At 37.4% G+C, this 20807-nt stretch overlaps 1 protein-coding gene across 1 annotated transcript in view; it reads left to right on the top strand.

The window, feature by feature from the left end:
• Positions 1–13320: 13320 nt before the first annotated feature.
• LOC107569606 (fibroblast growth factor 14) overlaps positions 13321–20807 on the top strand; it is a 180921-nt gene continuing 173434 nt past the window's right edge. Inside the window, exon 1 of the mRNA XM_016255731.1 lies at positions 13321–14156. Coding sequence (XP_016111217.1) covers positions 14066–14156 — 91 coding nt within the window. The 5' untranslated portion in view covers positions 13321–14065. The remainder of the gene's footprint in view (positions 14157–20807) is intronic.

The following is a 20807-nucleotide window of genomic DNA, read 5'->3' as shown; positions in this document are numbered from 1 at the left end:
CCTGCTAAGTCGATCACAGAGAGTTCGAGCAGTGTTACGCTAGATAGCGCTTCTCGCAAAGTCAGGCATAGCTAATCGGTAAAAAAGAAAAATGTAGTCATTTAAAAATATTTATTGTAAAATTTTAGATTTTTAACATAACATAACATGACATAGTCATATCTGGTTATATGTCAGACATAATTGGTTTAATGCTTTTATTTAGATTTAAACTTGTACAGGGGATGTGTATATTATATTAATAATAAAAACGAAATTACAATACAACACGAATTTTAGAATAAAAAAAACATAAAACAGCAAATGAGAAATAAAAGAAAAAGGGAAAACAGACGCAAAAAGATTAAAATAGTTGCACATGCTCAGGACATTAACTGTAAAGTGCCCCTAGCAGTTATGATTCACCACTGAACCGTACTTGACCACAGCAGTGGCATCATTTAATTCAATAAGAATATTTCTAGTCTTCTAGAGATATAGAAAAACAATTGATTTGATCTTTAAGATTTACACCCTGTCTTGCACAAATTAGGATTCATCTTGTGATGTCTCTTTGTGTTCAGATTTGATCTTTTCATCACATTCCTTTCTCTCATCCCTTATGTTAGTAGACAGTTCATGCTCATTTCTAGCAGTTTTCTTGTTCTCTGCCTTCCCATGTCTCTCTGCTGAAATTGGTGGCAAAGAGGATCCCTTTAATAACACATAATATGAAAAAAACTCAAGTCAGAGTATGCATAATGAAGTATGCACGAATACAGTATGCATAAATAAGTACAAGTATAGGCAAAAAAAAGTGTCAAATAATATTAAGCATGCTTACGTAAGTATAACTGGACAAAATGGGAAATATCTGCTCTACTGTACATTTTAGTAATGATTTGCTCACATGTGCTGTGTACAGACGCGGATATCTCCCTATGGTGTCCATGAGCTGAAGGTTTTTGAGCCACTGCTCGTGCACACCTGAACGCTGTAACGGGGCCTGCAGCTGGACAAACGCTGAAGGAGACACTCATGCTCTTCAGTGATGCGAAGCAGATCCTGCTGTCTTTTTTCTGAGCCAAGACTGAAACAGAAACCATAAAGTGCGATGTAAATGTTTAAATATTATAGAAGTTATGAAATATTTAATATTATATTGTTGTATATATTATACCTTTTCTGTACATAGTCATTTCTACAGTCAACTCCCCCGCTGGTCTGCATTATATGGGACATTTTGTCGAGAAGCATGTGATTTTCTTTTTTGATTCTCGAAACCCGTTCTTCTTCAAGCTGGTTATGACAGACGAGAGAATGATATCTCAAATTTGTTTACTAAGAGGATTAATATGCATGCGTTTCCCGAGCTTTCCATTTTTGACAATTAAACGGGGGAAATGTCGACATCTGGTGGTAGTTCAGCTTTCCTACCTGTCGTATCTTCAGCTTGACAAGGAGATGGTTATAGGTTATAGGTTTTCGGTGGAGTTGTGTTGATAGTTGGTTTTGCGGATTTAACCTGGAAATATTATGCATATGAGAAGAGTTTATGCTGCAGTCATTTCTACAGTCAACTCCCCCGCTGGTCTGCATTATATGGGACATTTTGTCGAGAAGCATGTGATTTTCTTTTTTGATTCTCGAAACCCGTTCTTCTTCAAGCTGGTTATGACAGACGAGAGAATGATATCTCAAATTTGTTTACTAAGAGGATTAATATGCATGCGTTTCCCGAGCTTTCCATTTTTGACAATTAAACGGGGGAAATGTCGACATCTGGTGGTAGTTCAGCTTTCCTACCTGTCGTATCTTCAGCTTGACAAGGAGATGGTTATAGGTTTTCGGTGGAGTTGTGTTGATAGTTGGTTTTGCGGATTTAACCTGGAAATATTATGCATATGAGAAGAGTTTATGCTGTAGTTTTTATTATACCGAAAACCCAAACAAACATACCAAATCATTTTATAGCACTTTACAAAGAAGCACTTCATGGTAAACATGGTATCAACATGAAACTCCATGAAACCTCCATTAATACCACTGAATAATCCAAAACATATTTCTATTGTACTATGTCCTAAACCAGCCACTTGCCATTTTACCTTGTTCCTGTGCATCTCGTAGCAGTTTTTGTCCCATCTGTATTGCAGATATTTATTAACACAGGGCAAAATGGGTTGGTAAGCTTGATGTTGCATTACTTTACTTCACTATAGCCTGAATCCACCTGCACCAGAAGCCACAATGAACAGAGATAGGAGTTCAGCTTGAGTTTTGAGCCAGTCATGCGGTTGTTGCCATGGCAGCCATTCAGAAAGAAAGTGCAGCTTTGCTGGTCTACATTTATGAAACGATACTCTCAGAAACAGCCACTGTAAATGGGACCCATTCATTCAGTTTGATGAACATTTATTTTCCTAAATGTTTCTGCCTTTCCTAAGAAGTTAAAGCCAGCAGCTCCATTGAGAGGGCACCCTCACCCATTTAAAGGCTGGCCTACATAGTGTCCTTGTTCGATATGAATGTTCTGTGTCCTGCAGGGCTCTGTTGTTTTAGCAGAGCAGCATGCGTGGAAAAGCTGGAAACCATCTAAAATACTGTGTGATCCGAACAGAAATTAAGCAACCTTTTAATCTTGTGTAACATTTTAAGAGGTGGCACAGATTTATATGCAAGTAAAGGCTAATGCTATGTGATGTTTTTTTGTTTTTTATCTCAAGGACAGTGAGAGTGGAGATTTTCCCAGCGTCCACTGCCTTTGTAATTTGACATTCAGCTGAAGATGTGGGTGAATGTAAGTAGATTATTTCTGGTCACAATCATAATATATAATCTTAACACACACACACACACACGCACACACATATATATATATATATATATATACTAGCAACAGAAGGAATCTCCTGGAACAATGAAAATGATGGACTGGCCCCCTCAAAATTTGGACCTCAACCCCATCGAGCAAATTTGGGGTGAGTTGGATAATAAACTGGACAGATCTATTGTACATTCAAAGGAAAGCATTTGGGTTGAGTTGCAGAAGGCATGGGATAACATTAGTGTTGAAGTTCTCACGAAATATATTGACTATGCCAGAGAGATGGGCTGCTGTAATTGCTTCAAAAGGTGGACATACCAAATATTAAAGTTTAAAGTAGATAAAAACAGTATGACTCACTTCATCTGATACTTGTTGTGCTCAGAGCAACCATCTGCATGTTTTATGAACATTATAAACACACACACACACATACATGTATATATGTATGTATATGTGTGTGTGTGTGTGTGTGCATTTATATATACATATATCATTATACATATATTTATTTTGGATGTGATTAATCGATTTGACATCCCTAATTTTAATATTTTATTGGTATGTAGTGTGCCTTTCTTACACTCAGGGTGCTACAGCATGGTAAAAACATAATAATAAAATAGAAGAATAAAACACTAATCCAAATCAAAAGAAAAAATAAAAGAAAAAATAAGGAGAATTATAACTTAAAGACCTCACTAAAAAGATACTTTTTAAGTAATCTCTTAAAACAATCAAGAGCTGGATCATTCCTAATCAAAGAAGGCAATGAGTTCAACAGCCTTGGAGCAGTACAAGAAAAGGACTTCCTTCCCATAGTTTTAAGTTTATAATGGGCCTGAAAAAGCGTAAGAGAATCAGCAGAGTGGAGAGAACGAGCAGGTGTGGATGGTGTAACCAAGTTACAAATATATTCTGGTGCCAGCCCATGTACTGCTTTATTAGTTAAAACAAGAACTTTAAAATCAATACATGATTATGGAAGCCAGTGTAGTTGAAAAAGTACAGGGGTTATGTGTTCATGTGATTACATGTAGATCAATACACAAGATCTTAAAACAATCAAGAGCTGGATCATTCCTAATCAAAGAAGGCAATGAGTTCAACAGCCTTGGAGCAGTACAAGAAAAGGACTTCCTTCCCATAGTTTTAAGTTTATAATGGGCCTGAAAAAGCGTAAGAGAGTCAGCAGAGTGGAGAGAACGAGCAGGTGTGGATGGTGTAACCAAGTTATAAATATATTCTGGTGCCAGCCCATGTACTGCTTTATTAGTTAAAACAAGAACTTTAAAATCAATACATGATTATGGAAGCCAGTGTAGTTGAAAAAGTACAGGGGTTATGTGTTCATGTGATTACATGTAGATCAATACACAAGCAGCAGAGTTATGTATATGCTGCAGCCTCTTAATCAAATTTGCCGGTAGACCTGCAAAAAGTGAATTGCAATATTCAAGCCTAGATGTTATAAAGGCGTGAATAAGCCTCTCAGCATCAGGCATAGAAAGAAAGAGTCTTATGCGTGCAATGTTTCGCAGATGATAATAAGCTAATTTTGTAATATTTTTAAAATGAGTATTAAATCAACTGTGCATCAAAAATTACACTCAAGTTCCACACCTGCTCAGAAGGGGAGATCAGGCTGTCATCCACAGTCAGTTTGACTGTATTACATTTATTAACAGAAGCTGGAGTGCCAATTAATAAAATCTCAGTTTTAGAATTGTAGATCAATACACAAGAAGCAGAGTTATGTATATGCTGCAGCCTCTTAATCAAATTTGCCGGTAGACCTGCAAAAAGTGAATTGCAATATTCAAGCCTAGATGTTATAAAGGCGTGAATAAGCCTCTCAGCATCAGGCATAGAAAGAAAGAGTCTTATGCGTGCAATGTTTCGCAGATGATAATAAGCTAATTTTGTAATATTTTTTAAATGAGTATTAAATCAACTGTGCATCAAAAATTACACTCAAGTTCCACACCTGCTCAGAAGGGGAGATCAGGCTGTCATCCACTGTCAGTTTGACTGTATTACATTTATTAACAGAAGCTGGAGTGCCAATTAATAAAATCTCAGTTTAATTTAAGAAAGTTCTGTCTCATCCAGGCCTTTATTTCCAATAAACAAGCAGATAAAGTTTCAGGTGCGAGTGCAACATCAGGTTGAGTCCTAATATAAATACTATACTACTATATATAGTATAGTACTATATAAATATGGGTATCATGTGCATAGCAGTGATAGCCCAGACCATACTTCTGAATAAACTGTCCAAGAGGCAGCATATAAATACTAAAAAGAATAGGACCCGACACTGATCCCTGAGGGATGCCCTGTCGTAATGGGAGAGTCTGAGATCTATTTGTACCAGAATAGACAAATTGGGTATGTTCCGAGAGATATGATTGAAACCACTTTATATATTTTTGTGTCATTTTTATGATATCCATTTAACTAACAAAAACAAATTCTGTAGTGACTTCATCTCCAAGAAGTTACTGTACATAATTTTACTTTGAAAATAACAGCATCTGTAAGTAGATTAGTTAATATATTAGTAGTCATTAAGTATTAGTGAATTTGAATTTCATGAAATCTGTAATTGTTTTGTTGGATTAGCTGGTTTGTTTACCTTATTGTACAGTTGCTTAAAGAGCAAGAATATTAGCCATTGCTTAGAGAGGTTAATATAATGCCTCTATAGTAGTAGAGTTTAAAACCTGACAACAGTTGCTTAGTTACTTGGATGCCTCTGTTGTATCGGTGTGGTTTATGTAAACATAACCTCTGCTGAACTGTACTCCATTTGTCACTTCAGGCAGCAGTGATTATGTTCATATAATGATTAAGGAAGTGCAAATTATTCTCTTGACTTTTGATTTAGCAGTGAGTCATCTCTTGGCCTTTTCTTCAGAAATGTCATATTTGTGCAGGTTTATGAACTGTTACAATATTGAGAGTGGTTAACATACAGGGTTTGATGGGATGAAGAACGCAACATAACTTGCATTTGAACAGGAATTTAGATGCATGAGGAATGATTTAAATGGATTTTAGTGCTGTAAAATTTCATAGACTTATTATTTGTGTGCTTGATAATACAGTCTTTTTGTTTTGATATAAAATTCACAGTACAAACATTAGTTATCTGATGTACAGGGCTACTGTAACTGTCACACTTCTTTGTGAAAATTAATACGTGGCACAGTTGACTCACTACATGTTAGGCTGTTTTTTTACTATATGACAACTTCCTTTAATATTAGTCACTCATTCTCCTCTGAGGTCAGAGTTTATTGCCTTGAAAATGGCTTCATGATTTAATCACAGGCAATAAAATGTTATGCGTCTAATTTGTAGCTTAGGTGAGTAATGACGCTGTCCAGACTGCTGCAAGCAGGATTACAAGATGGTGAAACTCTCAGGAGACAGTCAGACTTCTGATAGTGCTCATTCTGTTTGTCATTTTTTTAAAAGGAAGAGTTGATTCAGTACCAAATATTCTGTTATGACATTTACTTACATGTTGTTTCAAATCTGCATGATTGACTTCCTTCAAAGAAATGGTCTGAATAATGTTCACACTGTTCTTTAAAAAAAAAGAGTTTTTGTCAGGAAACATTTGACAGTGGTCAATCTTTCCCTTTCTTACTCTTAACGAATAATACGGATGGTCTAATACAGAAGTCTTGTGCTTTATTTTCACTGTATTACAAATGTTGTTACCATGACAGCAGATCATAACAGATTTTGGTAGATTTCTGTCCTGATTTATTTCAGGTTCCAAACTGGTAATCTGCATTGTGATGAGTAAAAAATATATAGTGACAAATTAGAGGAATACAGGGCAGAAAGAAGCAAAATGTGCTTAGTTAACTCCAAAGCTGATACATTTGTGATGCTCTAAGATGCTGCCTTGTGTGTATGATTGAGCAGACAGTAACAAACAGCCTTCTCTATGTAATAAGTTTGGTCAAGATTTTGGTAAATATGAAAAAAATATATATTTTTGTTGCTTGCCAGTGCAAAACTCACCTCCACAAGATGCTATGGGAGGTTGCAAGGGCATTGCCATGCCATTCTGTTTGCTAGTGTGTTCTGCGTTGTTGCTGTGCATTGCTAAGCTTTTGCTTGTTGGTGAAAAGAGCCAAATTCTCTGATATTCTGCTTTCTAGATATGAGCAGTGTTTTGGGATTTTTATTTTATTTTATTTTATTTTTTATTTTATGTGCCTATTTATTGTATGCCTGGTGAAATTAGCAAGCTTTTCTTGAGGATGCCCTATTGAAAAATAAATAAATCTCATCAATTTCTCAGTTGCTTCTCCCAGAAAGCAGTGAGACTGAAAGACTTTTGCATTTTCTCAGCAAAGTCTCAGCATTTTCTCCTGACAAATAGACATTAGCAATCTCACGGTTCAGGAGATGTCAATAATATCTCAATTGTGCTCAGATTTGCCAACATATCAAAGTCATCAATCAAAAGCCAGAGATTTCAGTTTCCAATACCAAATTATGTGAGCTATGTGATCCACATTATTTATCTCTTTACTCTTACTATATGTCAGCAATTGACTTATTTGTGTCTATATTTTAGTTTCTTATAGGGAATTTCTGAAGGAAAATCTGAAACAAAGTTAAGTTAATGCTTAAATGATGTAAGACTGAGAGCTCTCCAGAGCTATGACAGAGCTACATTTCAGGAATTGGATTTGCTCTGGGATGGTGTATGGCCTTTTTTAGCACAGGACTGTTAAACTGGTAGACTTAAAAGCAAGCTTTCTCTGCATTCTGTCATTATCATTATGTTCAGATGTAATATTAATGACGAAGAACGTATTATGCTTGCCATAATTAAAAACTCCTAATTTGTGCCTGTTGTAGGATGAGTCTGATTATAGGATGAATCATCTTTTCCGATGATGTGACCTGGAAAGGTTGCATTTTTCTTTCTGCTTGACATGCATAAGTTGCTTTCCTTCCTTATCAGTGTCTTGAGAATCTGTGTGCAAAGGGACTGAAAGCCTGAAAAAGTCTCAACGGTGGTGATGTTCCAGTAAATTAGCTCCAGGGAAACTCAGAAGGGAGCGGGCAAAGCCAGGCATCATTAGCAGAAAGCGTGTTTGGTAAGCTCCTTTCCCCAAAGATGATGCCCATGTGCAAAAATTCCCTCTTGTGCAATTGGACCTGTTGGTGTCTAATTATCAAGCATGGTGTATGATCTATTCCTAGCCTTCTGCGAACTTCAAGAAGCAAACGAACATCGGCTGCAGGAACATACACCATTAATGATGGCCAATGTAGATGTTTGTTCAGTGCTGTGAAACAGAAAATTGCCCTGTACTGTTACACTATTGTGCCAGCACTGAAGAGGCATGTACATGAAGGATTTATCCAGTAATTATTTCCACTCCTGCCAACATATGTGAGGAAGAAAAGCAGTCAATGCTCATTATTTGATTTTTATGCCTAATTTTTGTATTAGTATTGTCGTCTGTTTTCTACAAATGTCACGGAAGCTGGAAGCGTGGCACACTCAAGACATTTCAACTAGCAACGTTGCCTGATACAAATACTCATTGTTCCCTGTTGTTTTGCTGGGGAGCACTGGTCTCTACTGAGAATGAAGAGCCAGACGTGCTCCTTTAGGAGCCTGTGAGATCTGTGTTTTTCTCTCCCTGTGATGGAAAGTGATCAAGGCAACAAGTCCCAGGAGAGGTAGCGTCTAGTGATGGCCACATCCTCGACAGAATCTCTCGCTGCTGAGGAGACATGTTTAGGATGTGTGCTCTTATTAACAGTGTAACTGAAAACTGTGTTGTCTGATGCCCAGTATTTCTGGGTGTTTGCGCCAATAGAGCCTGTGCCAGCTGTTTACATATGCATATCAATAATGCAGCAGAATTTAATTTTTAAATTGTGTATATATATTTTTGCTTTATTATCTTAATCTCTAAAGCAAGCATCAATATGCAATTTGAAAAAGAAAAAAAAACTGCTAGCCTTAAGTATTAAACTTTGGCATCTCATGTTCTTGGCACAAACATACTTTTTTGTAATTTGTTATATATATATATATATATATATATATATATATATATTATTATTTTATTTTTTTTGTTGCTAAAGTCAATATAGGGACCATAATGTTTATATTATTATTTTATTTTTTTTGTTGCTAAAGTCAATATAGGGACCATAATATTATCAAGACTTAGGAGAGGCCTTTTTAAAAACAAACAAACAAACAAAAACTAGTAGAATACTTATATACTTATAGTAGTATACTTAGTATAGTATAGTATACTTATAGTAATACTTATAATAGCATAATGCAATACACTTGCAACCAAATAGGTACACTATTTATTTATTTAAGTTATGGATTTTCATTTATGGTGAACAAATTTAGAGTGAAGTGAAATGTCATTGCATTTATGACAATTTTTTGTAAAAATTGAAAAAGCGATATGCAAAACAACTAATGGGAAATTGTTTGCTAGGGACAGTGTTAATTGACAAAAAAAATCTATATTATACAAAAATACTGAATATGTTGAAACTATACTGATTAAATAAGATTTTAGTATTTTAAATGTTATTTTAGCCTAGAATAATGTAAGGATATTGCATGTTGCATACAGAGACATCAGCTGATTGTGTGTGTGTGTTTTTGATAGCAGAGTTTGTCTGATTGTTTATCAATTTATTTATCTGAACAATATGTTACTGTTTTTACTTATAGATTTTTTTTTACTTATAGATTTTACTTATATCTATGTATGCATCATAGTAAATACTGTGTACATACTGCGAACATCAGCAAACCGTATAGAGCACTGTTTCCATGTTGAGTGATGGAACATGTTGCTCTTTTCAGTTTGAGCTGGTTAGGGCACTCCCCGAGAGATGATTATCATGGAGCATGAGCAGTTCTTATTTAGAACAGCATCATTAAAGTACTGCTGTGGGGAAATATCCATGGGCATAGTCAAAGAACTGCATATGTCAAGTCATCTGATGGAAGGGGAAAAAGTGCATCAGCAGCGCAGGGACGGTGAGGACGATGGACAAATATGCCCACCATATCCATTGCGGCTCAATCACTACTCTGCTTTTAAAGCAGCTCTGACAGTAAAAGGTCTAACTTGCCTCAGGCTCTACCAAGGGACAGTTTTTTTTTTACATTTTATGTTTTGCTTGCATTACGCTCTCACTCTTGGGTACTTTTGGATAAATCGCATATTTCTATAATCCCACAATATTTCATCCCTCATGCTACGCAGCCTCGATTTTTAGGCGATCTGTGCCAAATGTATTGCCAAATGAACAGGAATTAGCATTCGAATGGGTGACAAATTCAATCAAGGTTTTGTGTAAGACAGTTTGTGGATCAGATAAAATGCTCATTTTGTTAAGTTACAATTCATTCACTACATGAAACACTATGTGAAGAACTGGTACAGATAGAGACTTTTAACATGCATAAGAGTGACATAACTTGAAATGAATGTAGAATCAAACCCAAAGACTGTAAAAGCAGGCTTATGCCAGCACTGATGCCATGTGTCATTCTGATAAAACATCTCTAAGTGACTGTTTGAAGAGGTGCTGTTTCATATGTGTGTGGGATCTGGCAGGTTCAGTACTCTTGCCCTGTTAGTCATACTGTGGGGGCACTTGCACTTTATTTGCCTTTATGAAAATGAACAAAATACTCTTAAGATCTTATTTTCAACTACACTCTAAAACATGCTGGGTTGTTTCAACCCAATGTTGGGTCAAATATGGACTAACCCAACTTTTGGGTTAAATTTTGGTTACATTTTTAAATTAGCTTTTTAACCCAACAGTTGGGTTAGTCCATATTTGACCCAACATTGGGTTGAAATAACCCAGCATTTTTTAGAGTGTAGTAGCAAGGTGATTTTGTAAACATGGTCAACAAACTTTTTTTATTCTCAGAGATGGCTGGCTCAGCTTTTTTCATTATTTGTATGAAAATGCTTTTACATGCACAGTCACGTACTGGATTTTTTTTTGCAGGGAAGGTCAGGTCCGATATATGTGGTCACCTAGGGTCCCAACATACGCAACATTCATTGAAGTGAATTGTACTGTGGTGTCATCCAGTGGCTAGTCATTATTAAACGTGGAAAGGACAGACTGGAGGGTTGTGCATGAACAGGCAGAGAGGATGTTTAGACAATGTGCTCATCAAATATGATTCATATTAAAGCTTCATTTGCTGCCCATGAACCTTTTCCACTGAAGGGGAAAGTTTTGATATAAGCTGTGGGAGTTAAATCAAAAAAGCATAACAATTATATCCCTTACATAACTCATAATGATATGGGGTTATGAATTATGTAAGGGATAAAATGCAGTCAAATGGTCATTATCATAAAATGTATGATGTGATCAGGATCTTAAAGGGATTTCTTTATGATAATGAACAGCTGACTGTACATTATCCCTTTTATTACATGGCTACTTAGCAAATAAATAAAAAGATGGCTTCATTAATTTGAGTTGAAATTGTTTAATTATATGAGTAAAAACAGAGTCAGATGCAGAGTGAGACCACAATATGCCCAGATTAACCAATCAGAATAAAGTATTCCAGAGTAATAAATTATTTTTACACTTCCATTTATGTAAAGATTTTGTATGTTACAAGTCTTTAAGCTAAGTTTAATAGATTTTTATTTAAAAATGTTTAATTTTTGATGCAAAGGTAAAATGCACCAATAACAACACATCTTAATCTTCCAGCATGAGCAATTTAATGCATAATCAAAAAGAAGTCTAATAATGAAGCCTGACAAAATTGTCAGTGGATCTTCCCTTGGGTTCAATGATGTTTTACATTACATGAAACAGATCAATACTAGGTCTGGCAGTGAGAGCAGAGAAGCACTGCATTACCCCTTAAACAGACAGTCTCTGCAGACACTTATCTGCAAAATCAGGGCAAAACGTTGTCTTTATAAAGTGCTGTTACCAAACTCCTTGTGTCACAAAAATGACATGCATGGTTCAAACAGTAACAGAGCACTATGGTGTTCAAATTTGATGCACTTTGCTCATCTTTTAAAGAATTACAGCGAAGTGTTGTTGCTTTAATCAGGGAAGTGGCCCTTGCTTTGGTGACTCATAGATTTGGGTTTTGTGATCATCTTGTAGTGGGAATGATTGAGCTGTGTCAGACTTTCTGTGGGGAATTTAGTCAAGAAACATTGAGCCTCAAAGGGGCCTCCTCCCTGAAGACCTAGACATCACAGAAGAGTGGCAAGTCTCCGGCTGAACAAAAGTAGGTCATTAAAGTAGATTAATGCAGTAAATCAAAGTGTGGAGCATCATGTTAATGAACACTGAACACTGCTCTTTTGTTTTGTAGGTAGACAATTATGTGAAAGACAGCATTATCAAAATTACAAGGAACCTGTTATTTAAGCAGGTTATGAATCTTGTAACATGGTTGTAATGCCTTTAGAAGATGCATTTTTATTATGTGCAAAAATATTTTCCTTATAATGTTACTTTGTTGGGAAATAGGCACATTTTAGGTACATTGTGTTACTGGAATGCCTATTTATAATCAATAGAAGGTTTATGTTCAATTATTAATAGTTGGCTAGATTGGAATAGATTTTTGGTGCATACACTCTAAACAATCAATGGTTCCATAAAGAAGCTTTAACATCCATGAAACATTTCCGTTGCACAAAAAGAGTGGCATAAATAGTTGTTTTAGTGGAAAATGGTTCCTCATATTATTAAAATGTTCTTCAAACTAAGAAAAAATAGTTATTTTAAGAATGCTCACTGAACGTTTTATCTGTGGCATTTCAACAAAAACCATCTTTTAGAACCTTTATTTTTTTAAGAGTTTAGCCCAGTTTTGCCGCCAGATGCTGCAAGAAAAGACGTGATATCCACAGCTTGCAGTTTTCTTCCTTCTAGAACATTTCTACATTCTACAAATTTCTGCAAGTACTTAATCGAAAACACATTAGTGGTTTATGACAGCAAACGAATGAAACGTAAAATTTACGTTCAAATAGCCGTTCAAAGGAACCGATTTCATTCACGAAACATTTGTAAATCCTTTTGAAAGTAAAACTCTAAGGTCTGTTTTTTTTCTTTCGATTTATTAAGCAGATTTGAACGTGGGGGGGGGAATGTAGGCTATCTGGCGAAACAAACCCACAGGTTTTCATTTATGGCGGAATCATAGCCTACTGTTTGGCTACACAATTTTTATACTAAAATACACTTACCACAACACCTTAATTTATCAAATGTAATCGAGAACCTACTGGTAATAGGCAAATATTAACTGCTGCAAGTGCAGTAGAATGAAGCGTAAAATGCGATGATTCAAACGAACCGCTACACCGAAACGAGCCGTTCGAACGAACCGATTCGATAAAATGCATCGGATTTCCCAATGCTACTCTATGCCGAAATGCCGACAGCGTCAGTGATATGCCAGAGCACAAACCACGTGTTTTACGTAATGGAAAGGCAATATTTCAATTCAATCCCTCCTCCTTCTTGTCTATATCCAACACAGATCCAAGGCAAAGAGGAATACGTGCGAGATACTTTTTGGGAGGCAACGGGATCAGTAATGCACAGGTGAAACATCAAGCCGCACTCCAACCGCATCCTCAGCATCAGCATCAGTGCAGTGCTTTCACATTGATGAAAGCTCATGGATATTACTGATCAGCAGCAGCAGCAACAACAGCAGAAGCAGCAGCAGCAACAGCAGCAGCAGGTTTTAGGAAGACTTCCCTGAGAAACACTGAGCTGATGCTGGAAATGTGCGCTTTGCTCGGAGGTATCGCTGCTTTTAAATGGGATGCATCCCCTCCAGGCTTCTGATGCCGTACACATCCATCCACCCTTCATTTGAGTGATGAACTAACAGGGAACGCAAAGAATCCGCCGTGTCTTTCACGTTAGTTCATAACGGGCTGCACGTTCCCCCTCTGCAGCACATGCAATTTATATTGTAGCCTATCTATTTTTATGACCTTTATTACTAAGAAGAATACCTTTGTTTTGCCAGGTCTAAAGAGAATATTTTACCTCTTGCATGAAGACGCTTGGATAGTAATACATATTTTTCTATGATACTACTGGAAAACTGAGCATCCCATTGTATTCTTATTATTATGCAACCACAGGGATCTGTTCTTTATCAGGGTGTCTAAGCTGTTGGATCGCTCCTCGCCCAAATCAATGTGGTTTCTTTGGAACATTTTCAGCAAAGGAACGCATATGCTGCAGTGTCTTTGTGGCAAGAGTCTTAAGAAGAACAAGAACCCAAGTGGTAAGAGCCATTGCGTCTTCTTCCCCTCTGTGTGTGCTGATCTGCAGTCAAATTTGTGCAGCAAGTCAGTGAATGCAGGCAAGCTGAGAATAACTTTAACTCTAGTGGTGAGACCAATCACAGATATTACAGCTGAAGGCTTTAACATTCAACTTTTTTTCAACTAAATCCCACAGGTATGTAGTGTTAAGACAGGTCGAACAGTCTTACTCGGGCCGTATGTGTGTGAAACATGCTTTTGGGTTCATTTCAGGGATGCTGCAGCATCCTTCTCAGTCCTGCATCACTTAAAGTGATGCTGCTCTCTGGTTTTCGTGTGCAGCATTTATTCTTATGTGATTATGTGCAGTGCAAAGACCTCATGTCATTTGTCTCTTTCTCTTCATTAGGAGATCATTAGCTTGCAGTTTATTCCAGTCAAAACATACGTACATCTAACCTGTTGTTTCTCAACAGGATGGATACAGTTCAGTTTGTTCAACACACATTCCCCCAAAACAAATCACAACAAGGCGGTCTGGCGGGCACACTTGCGCAGTTTTAATTTAACAAAGCTGTTGACAAATACGGACACAAAGGAAAACTGTGCAGAGCGTGAGGGGACGGGTGGGAGTCCTAAGTTGATGTTGATACCTTCTTTCCTAGACGTTGACACTGCAGCGTAGTAGACCATAGCAGTTTTCCCATGCTGACATGACACATTTTTCCATTGTAGTTTAATGGAAGCTCTGTCATTCTTGACACTGTAATTGCTTTTATTATAGTACTATAGCACATCATTGTATATTCCAAAAGCATTGACGTGCAGTCATAATGTTAGACAAGTTTGATCGAGCAACTTTTGAGAAATTTTTTGGCTTTTTGATAGAAAAGACCAAACAATGTGTGAAATATCACACATTAATTGATTCGATTAAATCCTGCGGACATTTTATTGGTTACACAGATAAGTAAAGAGCTAATTTATCAGGCAAATCTCTATTCAACTGAAAGCTGTTACTGTAAAATACAGTTTAGGACCAAAGTTCAATCACAGCTAGCAGTGATTGTCTCTCTAGCAGTAATGTCCAGGGTGACGTGTTCATAGTGAAATTAAACCATCATTTTCTTTACTCTGTCAGTGATTAGAAGTAGCAAAGCGTGAGGTTTTTGATTAGTTTACCATGGCTATTACGGTCTTAGCTGCATAACATTAATGAAGAGAGCAGAGTGCTGCCGGGGCTTGCTGGTTATAGTCTACGGCACACAAGACTGTATTTTTAGAAACACAACATGCAGCATGAAGTGTAATCACCGTAGTTTAGTTCTGTTGTATTCAACATCTCAGTCATATCAGTTAGCACCTTCTTATATGCAACGTTCTCTTGATGATCCTGGTTCTTTTCTTAGGGAGAATTCACAGGCAACATTTTTCCAGAGTTTTAAAGAGTGGTTTGAATGGCTGCCTTCTGTTCCAGCAGATGGCACTTTCTGATAGCCTTGTGTTGGCTAGTGTTTTCCTGGCAGGGACAAAGTCTTGCACTTGGCAATGTGGATTGCAATGAAGGTTTGTGTTTGCTGATGCTGTAGGACTGAGGTAAACACAGGTTGGTTCTCAACCTGCTGGAATCTGCGCGCAGCGTTACAGAACTTGCTCCCTCGGGATGCAAGTGAAGGGCCTCTTATAACCTTTCATTCATGAATGCCCGTAATGGCTGCAGCTTAGTTTTTGGTTCTTTTATAAGTGTAGAAGACTCATAGGATTCACTTTCACATAGACAATCTGTTCTCAGATGGCATTTATTTATAGAATAGTTTGTCATAACGCTGTTAGATCATTCCTTTGTGCAGAATTGGCAGACTGGATCCTGTTGTGACTTCTGGTGGTGAAATAATATTAAATGAGAGATAGGCCTGTCGCAATAATCAATATATCGACTTATCGCGCAATATATGTACATGACCGCAATCATTTTTGGTGACGCAACATATCGCCCATTATATTTACTTAAAAATTAATGTCACCATGTTTTTTTTTTGCATTCCACGGGGTATAGTCATGAGGTGCTAGTTAAAATTTTAAAAATGCTTCTACAAACAACGTTTCATCTGCAGATATGCTCTTGTTTAGGGATCTGTGCCTTTGTGCATATGGACATCTGACTGCTAAGTAGGGATTTTGATTTTCAGCAATACAATGCACCCTTAATTTACAGAGAAAAGAAGGTCCGGGAAAAATCTGTAGATGGAAAAATCTCCATACAAATTCTTTGTGCATTTTTCTTTTTTCTACTTGTTACTTTGCACTTTTTGTTAGAACTTAATACTTAATTTCCATGATCTAAATATTCTTAAAAATTAAAAGTTTGTTGTCATTTGGAAGTGTATAGGCCTTCTTGCATTATTATGCCGTTACATTATGAGTATATATTCAGTGGCATAAAATGGTCTTTAAAATGACAATAATATTGCTTATCGCAATTATTTCTGGGGCAATATATCACACAACAAAAAGTAGTTATCATGACAGGCCTAATGAGAGAGCTCACACACACACACACACATTAACTTTTTCCCTGCATGTTTCTGCATTACAACTTGTAGGGTCAAAGAAACATACACACATTCAGTTCAGACTGTACCAACTACTGAGACTTTTAAAGGCATAGTTCACCCAGAAAATGAAAAAATGAAAAGTTTTAATCATTCACCCTCATGTCAATCCAAGAATCAAGACTGTTTGAGTTGTCTTTAGATTATGCATGAACAACTTGCAGCAAAATTGCACCAAAGCACTTTTGTGTGTGTGTGTGTGTGTGTGTGTGTGGCAATAATGTGACATCCAGTTGCTGAATTAAACAGTATGATGCATTAGTCCATTTATCTGGCTGTTCCTCTAGTTTATAACTCTGTTATTTATTGTGGGATGGATGTATTATGTCTCATTGTGTGGACTCTCTGACTATCAGTATAATCTGAGATAGTGGTCCAGTCTTGCTGTGAGCCATCCTTCGTTTTTTTGTTCTTTTGATCAAAGCATCCTCAAACCCTGCTTAAAAGCCCAAATTGACTGCTACCTACTAACTGTGGTCAAAACAGCGGCAGTAATAACTCATAATGGAAATTTCATGTTTGTCAGAGCCATTTCTTTCTCCATTTAAAATAAAAAAATGTGGCTCATAGGGGAAACACAAGAATTTTAAACAGTATAAACAACATCTTTGTCGCAAATACAATGAGTGAATATTTTGCTTTAATGTAAACAGTTATCTTATTTTGTGCTTTATAGGCCTTAGGGTGTATAATGGGGAGAAAAAAAAGTTTTTTTGGAGGTTCTTACCTGTGCAGAATTAGCTTTTATGGTGTTAGGCTGTTGTGGGTGATTGCATGACTAAGTAGTTGCTAAGATGCTCTGAGCGATTTTTAGTGTGTCGCTATGTGGTTACTACTGCAGAGTAGAGTAGAGGGTGGTTGCTTAGGTATTGCTGCAATAGTCTCAATAGTCCATGCCCATGTTTCTATAATTGCTTGTTCCATAGATATGACTTGGGCCCGTCCTTTAATTAGAGTATGATGTGATGGAAGCTGAAGTCTTCAGTGTCACATTAGAAATCATTCTAATATGCTGATTTGGTGCACAAGAAACATTACTTATTCATGTCAATGTTGAAAACTGTTGTGCTGCATAATAGCATTGTGGAAACTACTTTTTTGAAACTCTTTGAGTAATACAAAGTTCAAAAGAACATAATATATTTGAAATGGAGATCTTTTGTAACGTTATAAATGTCTTTACTGTCACTTTTGATCAATTGAATGCATCCTTGCTGAATAAAAGTTTTATTTCTTAAAAAAAAAAGACTGACCCCAAATGCTTGAACAGTAGTGTATGAGTTGTAGTATCTAATAATGCTTAACACTGTTTATTAATCAAGTGTTATGCAACAAGTTTTTGGGTAAAAGTAATTTGTGTATACATACTTAAAGTGAAAGTAGTGAACATTTTATGTATTATAAACTGTATATGGAGTGGGTTTTTGGACCAATAAGATTTAACTGTGGGTTGGGCTGTACAGCTCAGTGCTGCAGAAGTAGAAACCAGGTAACTGTACTTTTGCTCGTTGCCTACATGGCTAGTTTGGACTCAGATTTACATGCAAGCGATCACTTGTAGATGTACTGCGTTGTGTCTGGTTGGACACAACCCAGTATAAATATGATTACCTTGATAGTCCATTTAGCTCGTTTCAACCACTTTGCTTATTGTCGTAACTGTCTGAGCATTTTGAATTTTTTTTGACTGTGTATAATTTGAACGGCAAGAAATGTGCTAATACTATTTCCATATCAGCTCGAATCTTGAGTCACATCCTACAACTACTGGCTAGAGTACTTTATGCTTTTCTGTACATCCAACTAAATTACAAGCAACATCAAATCTAGGCTTCTGCTGTAATCGATACGCTTTCACTTTGGCTGCCAATCTGACCCTTATCCATATAACTGTCCTTTTCATACAGTGATGTCCAGTGCAGGTAAAGGTGCCCTTGAATGTCTAGATGCTCTGCAGTGCTGCCATTAGTGCACTTTAAAAATTACAATCCCATTTACAAAATTTAGCTTGTGCTGCCTAATCTGCCAAGGCCTCTGCTTTTTCTCTTAACATATGACACCCTGACCTATTATCACATGCTCCTAAATGTTCACAAAGTAAATATTTCACTGCCATGTGCTGCAGTGAATCTCTGAAGTGCAGTGTAGTATTTTGTGTATGTGAGCACTTGTTTTTTAGCTTCCTAATTATTTCCTTTATGCTTCCCTCTCAACAGACTAACTATCTAACTACCTCTTGCCTGTTGCGTTAAAGGGGACGTCACTGACGAGTGACTAGAGGGCTTTGGTGGTATGGATGCTGTCAAATGGCCTGTTCGGGGTATTTACACTGACAGTGATTTACAGCAACAAAGTGACCAGAAGTCATTCATTTTCAATGACAGTTGGCAATTTGAGGCGACATATGTGACCATTGGCAATGCACCAAAGTTGAGCAGAGTTCAACTTTATGCAAATGCACAGCAATGAAACGTGTGCGCTAGCGATGTGACTGGACAATATGCAACAGTTGGATACTGCAGTCGTGGTGGCATACTTATTAGTAACAAACAATATAGCAACTTGCCAACAATGCTTCTAACCTAACTGCATTTTTAGTAGTGTGACAGTAACTCAAAATAGTTTGTCTTTTGTGTATTGTAGTTGTTTTTTTCTTGCTAGCATGACAAAATGCTGTATTGCTTTATTTGTTGCACTGTGTTGTACACAAGTGAGCTAAGGAAATAATCAGAAACAATCTTGAATGTTGATGTGAATGTCTCAAGTGTTGTTGTGAAGTCTGATTCATTTTAGTGAACTGATTTGTTCATTTCAACTAAATGGGGAAAAAAAACTTTTTGAGTCACCAGTTTTTAGTTGAAAAATAAAGGAAACTTGAGCAATTAATGGTAGGCACTGCTTTATATTATGAGTAGCTTGGAAAGCTCAAGTTTTAAAGTAGTTTTCTCTAAATTTAGATCACTGCAGTGGAATATGTGAGACAGATCTGTAGCCATTTAGTCCAGTTATTAAAGGGGTCATATGATGCGATTAAAATTTTTCCTTTCTCTTTGGAGTGTTACAAGCTATTGGTACATAAAGAAGATCTGTAAAGTTACAAAGACTAAAGTCTCAAATCCAAAGAGATATTCTTTATAAAAGTTAAGAGTTAACCAAGCCTACCTAAAACGGCTCGTTCTAACATGCCCCCACATGTCTACATCACTATGTGGGAAGATTTGCATAACGCTGCCCAAATGTTCACGCAAAGAAAGAAGGCATAACGTTTAGGTTACTTGTGTAACCCTCCTTCCCTGAAGGAGGGAACGGAGACGTTACGTCAGTCGTGACTGACGAATTGGGATCTCGCCCGAGAGCCCAATCACCTTTGAGTGTTAACTAAACAAACCAATGACAGTTGGCGTGCGTGTTACGCCACGCGCACCCCGCCCCGCAGCGCGGGTATAAAAGGAGAGCACGTGCAAACGCACATCAGTTTTTTGCTGAGGAGCCGAGACTACGTGCCCCGGCCGTACAGCGGTGGTACAGCAACTGTGGCGACAGAACGTAACGTCTCCGTTCCCTCCTTCAGGGATCGAGGGTTACACAAGTGATGATGTACGCAACGGTCGCAGTATTGTTCATACGGACCAGTACGTGCTTGTCGTGAAACAGAGACTTGAAGCGGCGTAGAGCCAGCCATACTGCTTGCATCTCGAGGCAGTTGATATGCCACTGCAGTCGGGGGCCCGACCAGAGCCCCGCAGCTGCATTCCCATTGCACATGGCACCCCAGCCCCTGGCAGAGGCATCTGTTGACACAACAACATGCCTGGATACTTGCCAAAAGGACACCCCTGTCCAAAGAAAGGCAAGATCTGTCCACGGGCTGAGGGTCTGACGGCAGAACGGGATAACAGAAACCTGGTAAGTGCCGTGTTGCCATGCCCATCTCGGGACCCAGTCGTGAAGCCAACGCTAAAGCGGTCTCATATGAAGCAACCCGAGCGGTGTGACAGCGGCTGCGGATGCCATATGCCCCAGGAGCCTCTGAAATTGTTTCAGTGGAACCGCCGTCTT

Source organism: Sinocyclocheilus grahami, unplaced genomic scaffold, assembly GCF_001515645.1.
Source record: "Sinocyclocheilus grahami isolate Dianchi unplaced genomic scaffold, SAMN03320097.WGS_v1.1 scaffold28.1, whole genome shotgun sequence".
Lineage (NCBI taxonomy): Eukaryota > Metazoa > Chordata > Actinopteri > Cypriniformes > Cyprinidae > Sinocyclocheilus > Sinocyclocheilus grahami.
Note: the sequence above shows the minus strand (reverse complement) of the source record. Positions and strands in the feature narration are given on the sequence as shown.